The 12,419-nt window shown below is 38.5% G+C and overlaps 1 protein-coding gene across 1 annotated transcript in view; it reads left to right on the top strand.

Annotated features, from left to right (window-relative positions):
• Positions 1–6,950: 6,950 nt before the first annotated feature.
• The window catches only part of LOC129754668 (organic cation transporter protein-like), a 148,550-nt gene continuing 143,081 nt past the window's right edge, over positions 6,951–12,419 (top strand). Inside the window, exon 1 of the mRNA XM_055750850.1 lies at positions 6,951–8,090. Within this exon, the coding sequence (XP_055606825.1) occupies positions 7,627–8,090 (464 nt within the window). The 5' untranslated portion in view covers positions 6,951–7,626. The remainder of the gene's footprint in view (positions 8,091–12,419) is intronic.

Genomic DNA, 12,419 nt, shown 5'->3' with positions numbered 1-12,419 from the left:
GTAATTTTCCAGATTTTTTCGGTATTGTGTACTAGATGCGAATGGTATCGAATTAAATATATTCATCATTTAAAATTTTCTCTAAATTTAATTGTATCGTCAAACGAGGCATCATGTAACAGCGGTGTTACATGCAACTTTTGTATACCACAGCACAAATTCAGTTTTTACTTTAATTTAATGTTATCGAGTTATCATTTAATGATTACAAAATGATGACATAGTTTTTAACATCTCAAGCTAAACTTTGAAAGTTTTAGATTCTCATGGAAAATTTAAAAAATCGAACAAAAGATTTTGGCGATTTGTGGCAAAACTTTTCGATATGCAGCGCCAACAGATTCTCACTTATGAAACTAACAAATAGGTGACGGTAGCTGTTTTTTACTCGGCTGAAATACAAATTGTTCATGAAATTGCGAATTATTAAGTATCGCAGTGCTAATGTAATTACACCACTAAAATCGGTATGGAATTGGCTTTCTAGTGAATATAAATTTATTGCGTAAATCTTGAGTTAATATACTCAAAATCCAGTGAAAATCTATAAATGCAAAAAATGTGCCAAATTACGTCAACTTTCCAATCCTCCTTTAAAAATCTATCTGGTGTGATTAAACCAATTTTTACGGTTCATTGATTGAAAAGTACGGGTTTTACAACACTTTTCTACTTTTTTGTGGTCATAATCCCTGGTTGCAGGCTCCCTGGTTTACGAGAGAACTGCGTCGACTGAAGACGGCGAAGAGAGGTGCTCTTAGAAATCACCATAAGCTCTTATCCTCCCAAACTAAGGATGTATATGGAAGACTGAGCTCCGCTTATGAAAAAGCCGTTGTTACCAAAATTATCTTTTTCGAGTACAAAGTAACCTCAAGTCCAACCCAAAATCGTACTGGAAGCATGTCAAAAGTCAGCGGAAAGAACCTGGTATTCCAACTCAAATGATTCTGGATGGCAACACTGCGAACTCTGATTGCGGAATCTGTGCTCTCTTTGCTCAAAAATTCTCGAGTACTAGGTAGATTTCTTATTTTCGTTTTGTGCGCAAGTTCCAACTGGATTGAGTTGTCGCCTACAGTCAACGGTCAGAAATCTTGGCCTAACTATTTTCGATTATTAATCGAAAATAGTTAGGCCAAGATTTCTGATCGTTTACCGTAGGCGACAACTCAATCCAGTTGGAACTTGCGCACAAAACGAAAATAAGAAATCTACCTAGCCATCGATCGAACGATATCGCACGATAGAAGACTTAACAGAGCAACCACATGCTAAATTTTTTGTCCGTTCGACACATGTGCATTCACATGGCGGTCGAACCATCCATAATTAACTGTATCGAAAAACGTAGTGCCTCCTCTATTGGGTACTACTTCTTCATTACAGTTAATTGGTGCGGGACAAAGAATTTAGTAAGTGGTCAAGCTACTATTTCAAATATACCATCTACCTTTTTAAAACGATTAATGCCTGTTTTACTGACTCCTGTGAGACTCATCTTTCAAGCTTCTCTTGACAGAGCCACAACCCTTCACTGTGGAAGGAAGCTTACATGTTTCCAGTCCATAAAAAGGAAGATCGGAGAGGTATCAACAACTATAGAGGAATTTTTGCTTTATGTGCAATCTCCAAACTATTCGAATTAGTCGTCATGGATCCGATTTTTTCGTACTGTAAGCAAAATTTTTCAATCGATCAGTACGGTTTTATTCCCAAACGCTCCACGACAACTAACCTGTTGACCTTCACCTCCTATGTACACGAAAGTTTTGTTGCTAAGTCTCAAACTGACGCTATTTATACCGATTTGTCGGCAGCGTTTGAAAAGGTGAACTACGAAATCGCCCTTGGTAAGGTTGGATGCTTAGGATTCTGCGAACGTTTACTTGGCTGGGGGGGGGGGTGGGGTTAGAGAAACAAGAGAGATCAATAGAGGGAAAGATCACATGCGGGATATACATGGTGTTTCGATAGAAGGTCCAGCAGTTGATCGACAGAGCTCGATTGCTCGTGTTCGCCGGTTCCATCACGTTCACCGTGGTGGAATTGGCTAACGCGCCGTTGTACCGAAGCGGAGATTGCAGGTTCAAGTCCTGTCGGTGAGCCGTTGTATCTTTTTCGAAATTTTCGTGATATTTACGGCTTATGTTCTTTCGTTCTTTGATAGTTCATGTTTCTCTAATTTCTTTCATCACATATGAAAATGTGATCATTTTCAGGTACAAAGATGTACCAAGCGATTTCATAACATCAGTATTGATTTCAACAGAGCAACACCTCCCTGTGTAACTGGTCTGCTCGGAACCTTGAGCGGCACTGATTGCCTCTTCATCTGACCGTAAGTTGCGGCAAACCCGAAGCAATCGACCATGTGCTCGCTCGGCTAAAATCCCGAGTCGATGGGTGGGGTTAGAGAAACAAGAGAGATCAATAGAGGGAAAGATCACATGCGGGATATACATGGTGTTTCGATAGAAGGTCCAGCAGTTGATCGGCAGAGCTCGATTGCTCGTGTTCGCCGGTTCCATCACGTTCACCGTGGTGGAATTGGCTAACGCGCCGTTGTACCGAAGCGGAGATTGCAGGTTCAAGTCCTGTCGGTGAGCCGTTGTATCTTTTTCGAAATTTTCGTGATATTTACGGCTTATGTTCTTTCGTTCTTTGATAGTTCATGTTTCTCTAATTTCTTTCATCACATATGAAAATGTGATCATTTTCAGGTACAAAGATGTACCAAGCGATTTCATAACATCAGTATTGATTTCAACAGAGCAACACCTCCCTGTGTAACTGGTCTGCTCGGAACCTTGAGCGGCACTGATTGCCTCTTCATCTGACCGTAAGTTGCGGCAAACCCGAAGCAATCGACCATGTGCTCGCTCGGCTAAAATCCCGAGTCGATGGGTGGGGTTAGAGAAACAAGAGAGATCAATAGAGGGAAAGATCACATGCGGGATATACATGGTGTTTCGATAGAAGGTCCAGCAGTTGATCGGCTGAGCTCGATTGCTCGTGTTCGCCGGTTCCATCACGTTCACCGTGGTGGAATTGGCTAACGCGCCGTTGTACCGAAGCGGAGATTGCAGGTTCAAGTCCTGTCGGTGAGCCGTTGTATCTTTTTCGAAATTTTCGTGATATTTACGGCTTATGTTCTTTCGTTCTTTGATAGTTCATGTTTCTCTAATTTCTTTCATCACATATGAAAATGTGATCATTTTCAGGTACAAAGATGTACCAAGCGATTTCATAACATCAGTATTGATTTCAACAGAGCAACACCTCCCTGTGTAACTGGTCTTCTCGGAACCTTGAGCGGCACTGATTGCCTCTTCATCTGACCGTAAGTTGCGGCAAACCCGAAGCAATCGACCATGTGCTCGCTCGGCTAAAATCCCGAGTCGATGGGTGGGGTTAGAGAAACAAGAGAGATCAATAGAGGGAAAGATCACATGCGGGATATACATGGTGTTTCGATAGAAGGTCCAGCAGTTGATCGGCAGAGCTCGATTGCTCGTGTTCGCCGGTTCCATCACGTTCACCGTGGTGGAATTGGCTAACGCGCCGTTGTACCGAAGCGGAGATTGCAGGTTCAAGTCCTGTCGGTGAGCCGTTGTATCTTTTTCGAAATTTTCGTGATATTTACGGCTTATGTTCTTTCGTTCTTTGATAGTTCATGTTTCTCTAATTTCTTTCATCACATATGAAAATGTGATCATTTTCAGGTACAAAGATGTACCAAGCGATTTCATAACATCAGTATTGACTTCTTTCGTCGCCGATCTCCTGACATCGCGCTATTCCTCCGATTGAACAACTATGGAGCCAATAGTGCATTCATCGGTGTAATGAAAACGTTCAACCGCTTTTCCAAGCTCTTCGACTTCGACGATTCGCGGGATGTTTTCCGAAGAAATGTTTTAAGAATATCAAGAAATAGCAAATTAGATGTAAATTTTATGTAACTTTACCTTTAAGTCGTCATTTGGACCTATACTCGGTCTGTTGATTGAATAAACAAATAAACAAATGATCTTAAAACATTTCAAAAAATATATCCTTATGCCCAATGTATAGGTTCTAACTTTTCATTAAGTGATTTTTTTAGCATTCTGTAGCCGATCTACAGTATTTTTTCCGAAGCATGTTTTTTGGAGAGACGATTTTCGATCACCGCTTATTGTAATTATCGATTTTGGTTGATATTTTTCTGTGAAAATTAAGACAAATCCAAACAACTTCTTTACGTTTCGGCTTATATTTTGTTTCGGCCATCTTCAGAAAAAAATTGTTTCGCCGTGTGCTTTCCTAACGGCTGTCTTACTTACTTACTTAAAGTAGTAAACCTACCACATTATCGCAACGTGAAAATGTAAGTAGATTTTTGCCACCCTGAAAATCATGTGGAATTTTCGTGAATTTCAGGTAGCAAACAGAGCTCGCGCATGGAACAGAATTCTCATAATTTTCATGTCTGTTGTGGATGAATGTCACTTGAAGCGTTACGTGGAAAAGGAATTCGTTCTGCTACATGTAATTCACGTAGATCTCATATTGATATGAACGTAGCGGGTGTTTTATTTCGGATATTGAATTAAACCATATTTTAATTTCGCAGAGGAGTTTTACCTATTATGTCGAATGAAATTCAAAACACAATGCATATATTTTTCATTTCCATGGTAACTGTAGTTTACCATTTTAACTGCACATTAACATTTCATTAATTTTACCGACATTACCGATGAAATGGCAATTTATGAGCCGCGGTTGCTGAGCGCCCCCAATTCCAAATCCTTAGAAAAAAATGTAAACAACAACGAAACAACCAAATTCTTACCACCCACGAAAAATCAGCTTTTCCATCACCGCAGAATGTCTCGCTATTTTCCAGCCCGAACTGTTGGATCAACGCCATGATAACAAAGTCATTCATAATGTTGATTTTTCTAGAAATCAACGTGCTCCAGATTTGAAACACTATTTTCTCGGAGCATCAAGTCAAACCTGCTGCTTACCGGTCGGCTGTTTGGTGTTTGTTTGTGAAATGATGCTGCCACACATCGTTAAATGCAAAAATCATGTAAAATTACAGCAAATATGCTGGAATAAGGAAACGCATGATTTTTTTCAAGGCTGCGTTTCAATAAAGCAAGTTCTACAACACATTTGACCGAATTTTACATGAAACAAAATTTTACATGAAATGCAAAGCTCAGATTTTTTTTTCTGTGTAACTGTTGTCTAAAACGCCGAACCTCAAACCGTGCGGGCTAAACGCGCCTATTTATGTTTTGAGCAAAATTTCTGTTTTTCATGTAATATTTCCGTAGAATTTAATAGAAAATGCTAGAAACTGTTAACTTTCATACGACAAAGCTGAAGTTTTAGAAAAAAACTATGTCTTTTATAATTTTATGGAATAAAACAAAAGTTAGGGTTGCCATATTATGGAGGCCATTCGTCCATAAGAAAAAATTTTATCAAATCCGTTTGAAATCTTTAATTCTCTCTTAAAGTGTTAATTAGAGCTTAGATTTGAAGTTTTAATGTGAAAAATCATATATTTATTCATTTTAACCTGTTATTTCAGGATAGAGGCATTTTACAAACATGATAGGAACTTACAAAAACACTCTCTTATTTCACTATCTAATCGTTATTAAACCTCATAAACGCTTAAATTTGTTTTACTTTTTAAATACATTTGAATAAGAGTCAAAAATCACCCAAGTTCTAGTTTTGAGCTTTTTTAAGTATAATTTTCAAAAGTCAAAATATTACATCAAAAGGTATTAAAACCTTGTAGGATTTTTATTTTTTTCGAGTTGGTGAATTCAGGATGCATTTATTAGATATGTTGTCTTGTCAGCCATTTCGTCAAACGCCAGAGGCGGATTAAACCCGATAGGCCCATTTAGGACTGCGAGGTTTCCAAGAAAAAACTTGTGTACAACAAGTAATTTGATTTACGAAACTTTCGAAATTTTCAACAGCAAACGCTTTCGTTTTTTTTTCTTCATACTAACTTAGTGAAATGAATTTATAACCTAGCTTTGGAAAGAATTGAAATTAAAATGTTCTTCAAATCTAAATATCCACACATTTTTTCGGAATGGCATTCCTTATGAGCATTAAGTTTTCTTTAATTTTAGCATTTGCAGTATCTTCTCTTGACATAATCATTGCTATTATTTGAACAGTAAACAAATACCGTCTGTCTACCTAACTAGTAGACGGCCCTGCCTGACTCATCGATGGCTTTTTTTTCGAAAAACCCAGGATCGATCGCTCATGTGCACTAGCTAATCCTTTCAAACTGGTCGGACGACTTATCGAGTGGAATTCCACGCGATCATTATCATCGCTGAAAGTTAAAAATAAATAGCAAAAAATAAAAACAAACTAAAAAGCACAGGTAGGTACTTTACGGCTCATCTATCTTGGAAAGAAACTCGAATGCGTGGATTGTCACGACTTCAACTTTGAAAATTTGCAATCACGAAACCGACAACAACGGTTCACTGCTAGTGCTTGGTGCCACCAACCACCTGGTCTTATTCTGGTTGCGCGCGCACTCGTTCGTTTTCTCACCTCGCTCAACGTTCGGAGCCTAACGAGTAGGTGTACGACGGAGCTTTTGGTTCGAGCTTTCGAGGAAATCTAGTTTGTGCTGCTAATCGGAAAAGAGAGGGTTGTACGAGAGAATGAGAGTTTCGCTACCAAACAACCCGAATCGCTACCTTTCTTAGGTCTCGATCGTATGGCCGGTGGGTTGCTTGCTGGTGGGTAGCAAAAAAGCTCCGGGTTGAAGTAACACTTGTAAAATGCAGAAGCAACTAGTCTTGATTGATGAAGGAACGAGTGAAGAAGTCGGTGTCGTCTTCAGCGTACGATTTAAAATTAGGTTCGGAGTGATCGAGTCTTGGTGAGGTTTAGAATTTTTTTTTCTTTGTTTTTTTTTAGTGAAGATCGGGAAATCTTTCGAGCGAAGAGTCCTGATTCAATACACTACTAGCTAGAACCCCACCGGGTTCTACTAGTCGCTCTCCGTCACGTGTGGAGTTCTGATCGTTGTTTTGGGGTGAGAGTGATCTCGCGAGCTCTCGGAGCGCTGAGAACAGATCCCGCACAAATGTGTCACCTATTTCGGGCTACAGGCTAGAGTGAAGTGCTGAGTTTTCCCAACACGGATGCTGCGGGCCCGTGGGAGAAAATCTGAGCAAGATCTGCTCTCGATTGTCTCGAGTTTTGCGGAATAGGTTTCCTCCTTTCGGTAGTTGGTAGACTTTATATATTGATGTGATCACCGGAGGAGGACTTCAATCCAGTATTATCCGCAGATTAGGACCGTTGAGTTCTTTCTCGAGAAGAGCAGGAATCCGGCGCTTGCGACCTCCCGTGGAGTAGGACGAAAAGTGGCCGATCAATATCACTTGCGAAAAAGATTCAACGCGTGTTTTTGTGAAGGGCAAATATGTGCTTGTATCAGGAAGTTGTTTGATCTATTTCAAAGTCCTGAGTAAAGAAAAATCAGTGTTATTTGTGATAAAGAAAAAAATCGGTGTAACGATTGTACTTTGAGCTTGTTAATAAAACTTCGTGAATATTAATAAAAATACCAAAATGAGTCCAAAGCCTCAGGACAACATTCCCGTGGTGCACGTGACTGAAGATCAGGAAGTGCAGGGATCGTTGAACAACTCCAGCAGTGTGGGAAATCTAAGCAACAACCTCAAGCTGAATGGATTTATCAACAACGGATTCGTAACGGATTGTCCTGCTCAGACCGATAAAAATGACCAGACAAAGGACCTGGAACTGAGGGAGAAGAAGAATGCTAAGAACAGCTCCAGCACTGTAGCCGTACCCGATCCCAGTGGCAAACCGGAGAAACCAATTGTAGATTTTGACGACCTCCTGCCACATGTCGGGGAATTCGGACGCTATCAGAAAATTCTCTTCCTGCTTATGATTCCCTTCGCATTCTTCGTGGCCTTCGTGTACTTTGCGCAAATTTTCATTACCATCACACCCGAACAGCACTGGTGTTGGATCCCGGAGCTAGAACACTTGTCCGTAGAAGAAAGGTAAGTTCAACGGCATTGAGTTGTGTAGAACTATCGGTAACCTCTAGGGTGGGCTATATGGTGATCATCCCATAGTGTTCGTGATAAATCTATTGTGGCTTAATCCGCCACGCTATGTACTAGGTACAAATGTCTTTGGAAACGCATGAATACCCACCGATCGCAAGCCAGTTGTTTTAGTAAATAACCTAACCCCGTGTCAGAAGCCGTTCAAAAGTCCTACACTTTTCGTATCACGCCACACATGTTTGATGTGGTATGAGTGCCGCCGTAATTATCGGAGTGCTTTATCGGATCTCGGCAAAGGCACAAGGAACTTATCAGATCCTCGTGATCGCGTTCTTGCCAACCCATGCTGCCGCGGCACAAAATTTGCACAAATACATACCAACTAGACATACGTCACACAATGACCACCAAGACTCGGTTGGTTTGTAATCGAAAAACCGTTTAAAAAAAATCAACAAACATGCCAAACACACTTGCTGTTGGTGTTGTTGTTGTTGTTACCTTTAGTAGTTGGAAAAAGAGGCGCTTGAGACTGACTGCTGTCGACAGTTATAGCCAAGCCGAGCCACGCCACAAAGTAGGAAAATATATAAATTTTCAAGGTTTATTTTCATTTTTTTTCCTTCGCCTTCTCTCGACGTATAAACTTGAGGAGGCTCTGCGGGTTGGAAGCTTTGTGCCATGTAGGTACTAACACATGTGGGCTGACTGGCATCTACCAATATCCATCTTTCGTATTGTTTGGTTGGGTGACGAATTAGATAAAACTTTTCAGATAACCTAATTAGGAGAGCTATAATTTTGGGGGAGGTATCTGCAATTAAAACCTCTATTATTTGTGTTGTTTTTTATTAGGCAATAGAACCAAGTTTTAAGAATAGGTTTGGAGTAAAACACTTATTTACTTATTCAAAAATTTAATCAAGAGGTATGACTTTGACATCGATAAGCTACCAATCAGTTGTGTAAAATAAGATCTCAGTCACAACAAAAATTCAATAATTAACAATGTATTATCTAAAGCTGATTCTACACATTTTTTAACCTCTCAAAACTGTTCGCAAAATATCCGTTTCTTGGATATATTTAAGCTGTAATTTATTGTCGTTCTCCTGAAAGAAAATGTTTTTTTTTTCGATTTTGATGATATTGATGTTGTTTATTCTAGTTTCTCAATATTTAAAATAAAGTCGATTTGTTTTATTTATTTATTTATTCCGCCAAACAGTGTAGGCTACATATATATAATAACTTAAACCTAGAGATTACAATGTTCAAATAAGCTTAATAATAATAATTTTTCTTTACATTTACAAAGTCAGGTTCTTCGGTGCCTGTTACCGTAAAAACCTTTTTTCAGCTGCTGTTTTGACATAGTTAAGTCTATATTCTCATAATGTTTATTATAACTATACATTAAACAATTAACAGGACTATATTTTCCATAATCAGTTCGAGTAGAGGTTATAATGAAAAGATTTCTTGTTCTTAAATGACGGCAAGGACAATAAAAGTTTAATTGATTTAGTTTACCAGGTTCGAAAAGGTTCCAAACCAGTCCAAACTTGTTAATTCAAATATCTTTACTGTATTTAGCCGATTCAATGAATTTCGAAATTGTCAAGAATACATCTATCGATCGTGGTACAAATACGTAAGGATCCAATTAAAATAATCATGATTGCTTAAAAAAATCATTTTTCAACAAACCGATTTTATAAACTCAGATTTCAATTATTTCTCGTTTATGGTTTATCTCAATATTATTTTCATAAAACACAATTGTTTTATAAAAAAAAATCTTAGTTCTCCAGAATATTGAAACGATGAAAGGAATTCTTTAGATTTTTTTTGCTGAGTTGCTAAACGTACATTTTCTTGTAAGTAGTTTCCTATAATTTGATTTTTCAATCGATTTAAGGCTTTTATTATTTTGAAGTGACCGCAAAAAAAAAAATGAAAAACGGACTTTAACTCCATACACACTTAATCTTTTCTCCAGTGGTCGGGACGATTTTGTCCTGTATTTTCAACAGCTGAAATTACAGGACGATTTCAGGACAGCAAAACAGCTCAGGAAAGCAACTGTCAAAACATCCTGTGATTTCGGAACAATTCCCTCCCGCAAATTGCAGAGAATTTTGAAATTTTCCTGTGGGTTTGAAACGGTTTCGTCCCGAGTTTAGCAGAAAGCTCTGAATTTTTTTTCCCTGGTTTCGAATTCCAAATTGTTGTTGTTATAGTGTGCGTGTTACAAAAAAATAGTTTTTTTTTTTCTAAAATAAACGATTTGTTTCACAAGATTTGGTTTTACCATATAACACAGATCACTCTTGTGAACTTTAAAAATTACTGTACTTGACTTAATACTAAACGAAATTGGAAAGTGGTCTTGGAAAATCCTGGAGAATGATTTTCCGGAACGATGCTGCCCAGAAAACCTGCGAAAAAGCCAGCGGCGATGAAGTCGATAAATCTGTAGCGTTTGTAGACGAAATGTACATAACAATTTAGTCTGGCATTCTGACTTTGCTGAACTGCTTGGCCAGTAGGCGTTGTTGTTACTTACTGTTGACTGTTGTCCAGGAACTTGAAATCCTTTATCAGGAACACTTCGGTTAGGCCTAATTGAAATGTGTTTTGATAAGTATGGACTCGCAGCAAGCCGTGCTCGAGAACGGTCGCGTTTTCTGTCGGTCTCGTTTTTGGTCCTGTCGTAATGTGTTTTCTAGAAAAATTATAATTTAGTTTGGCTGATCGGGGATTTTTCATGTTTTGTTGAAGTGATGTAAGTATACCTCGCGCCTTGCATCTAGATCAGGAGCAACTTTTTGCATGCGCCGCTGGGTGGAGAAAAGGCAACATCTCTGACGAATACGGAAAAACCCGGTGAGGATATTCCATGATGGCATTTTTTTTCTTTTTTCTCAGGGATTTTAAACCAATGATGGTATTTTTCAAATTCACTCTCTCTTTTCATTAACTTTAACTGCACACTTTGTGTGCAGGTAAAAAGGAAACAAACACCTGAATATACATAGTAGGTTTCATAAGAGTTTTTGTTGAAAGACGGCGAACCAGCTCGAAGTGTGTTTGCGGCATTTCATCTACGCATGTGGAAACATACTTTGTTAACAATCTTAATGTTCTCTATTTTATTTCAATATTTTGAGTTTTATTTTCATAATTGCAGTTATTTAAAAAAAATAAGGAGTTAGGGTTCGCCCGGCACTTGTCGAGCAAGGACGTGTTTGAGTGTCCGACTCCCACGCGATTTATTTGTGTAGGATGTTTGTTTTACCCGTTTTAATCCGTTCAGTGGGTTAGGTTTTAATTTGCGTAACCTGCTTTATGTGCAAAAATGTATTTAAAAGTTTTGATTATTTAAAACATTGATTTGTACTCTTTGAGTATCAAAGGTCTTAAGGCTTCTAAAATGTGAGGCAAAGGAGAGCAAAGAATCAAGGAATTTTCAAAAACAATTTACGAAAATTTGTGTCTAAATATTAAAATATAATTCATTTTCATTTTAAGTTGCCCTCCGTCTTAAAACAGTAAAGCCTTTTTGAAAACTCTTTGCTTCAACAGGGATAACGTTTAGGGAAAAGAGCTAGTTTATCAAAGAAGAAATTTGAATGGTATTGATTTGCCTTCAATATTTTATTCGATCCATTTTATTGGACGTTTATCAAATGCCTCAGAGAAATAGGAGTTTCTTTAGGAAATGTCTAGGAGCATAGGAGGTGTAGGAAAATCATGATCGCACCATTTACTGAAATGGATCCTGATCTCTACCTTTCACCAACTAACACAACTCCTTCCTTGGATACTTGAATATGGATTCGCAGACGTATAGACGGTTTCCATAGTTGATGATACTAGCTTATCTCTGGTTCTGACTATTTCAAAAAATGTTTTTGGAGTATGCAGGAGTGATAGGTTGCTAGTTGAACTTAAAGAGTATCTAACTAACAATCCTTCCCTTTTCCCCATTGACTACTAGGACGTGGCCGGCGCCGTTATTAATCAGATAAATCATATAAAAAAGGGAGAGCATCAGTTTTGTACAATGAGAATGGCACCATTCTTTTGGGCTTTGTGCAAAATTGATGGCCTCGATTAATCACGGAGTAGCAACTATTGGCGACGTGGAACTTGTTCTGCTTAGCCACGCCAGCGATCATGGAATTCGAAATGTATAGTTTGAAATCAAATGTTAAAAATACTTCATTCCTCTAAAATATGGATATGAGTAGTCAAACAAGCTAAGCTAAGCTAAGCTAACACTTCGGTTAGGCCTAATTGCCAGAACATTGGCGG

Source organism: Uranotaenia lowii, chromosome 3 (assembly GCF_029784155.1).
Source record: "Uranotaenia lowii strain MFRU-FL chromosome 3, ASM2978415v1, whole genome shotgun sequence".
NCBI lineage: Eukaryota > Metazoa > Arthropoda > Insecta > Diptera > Culicidae > Uranotaenia > Uranotaenia lowii.
Note: the sequence above shows the minus strand (reverse complement) of the source record. Positions and strands in the feature narration are given on the sequence as shown.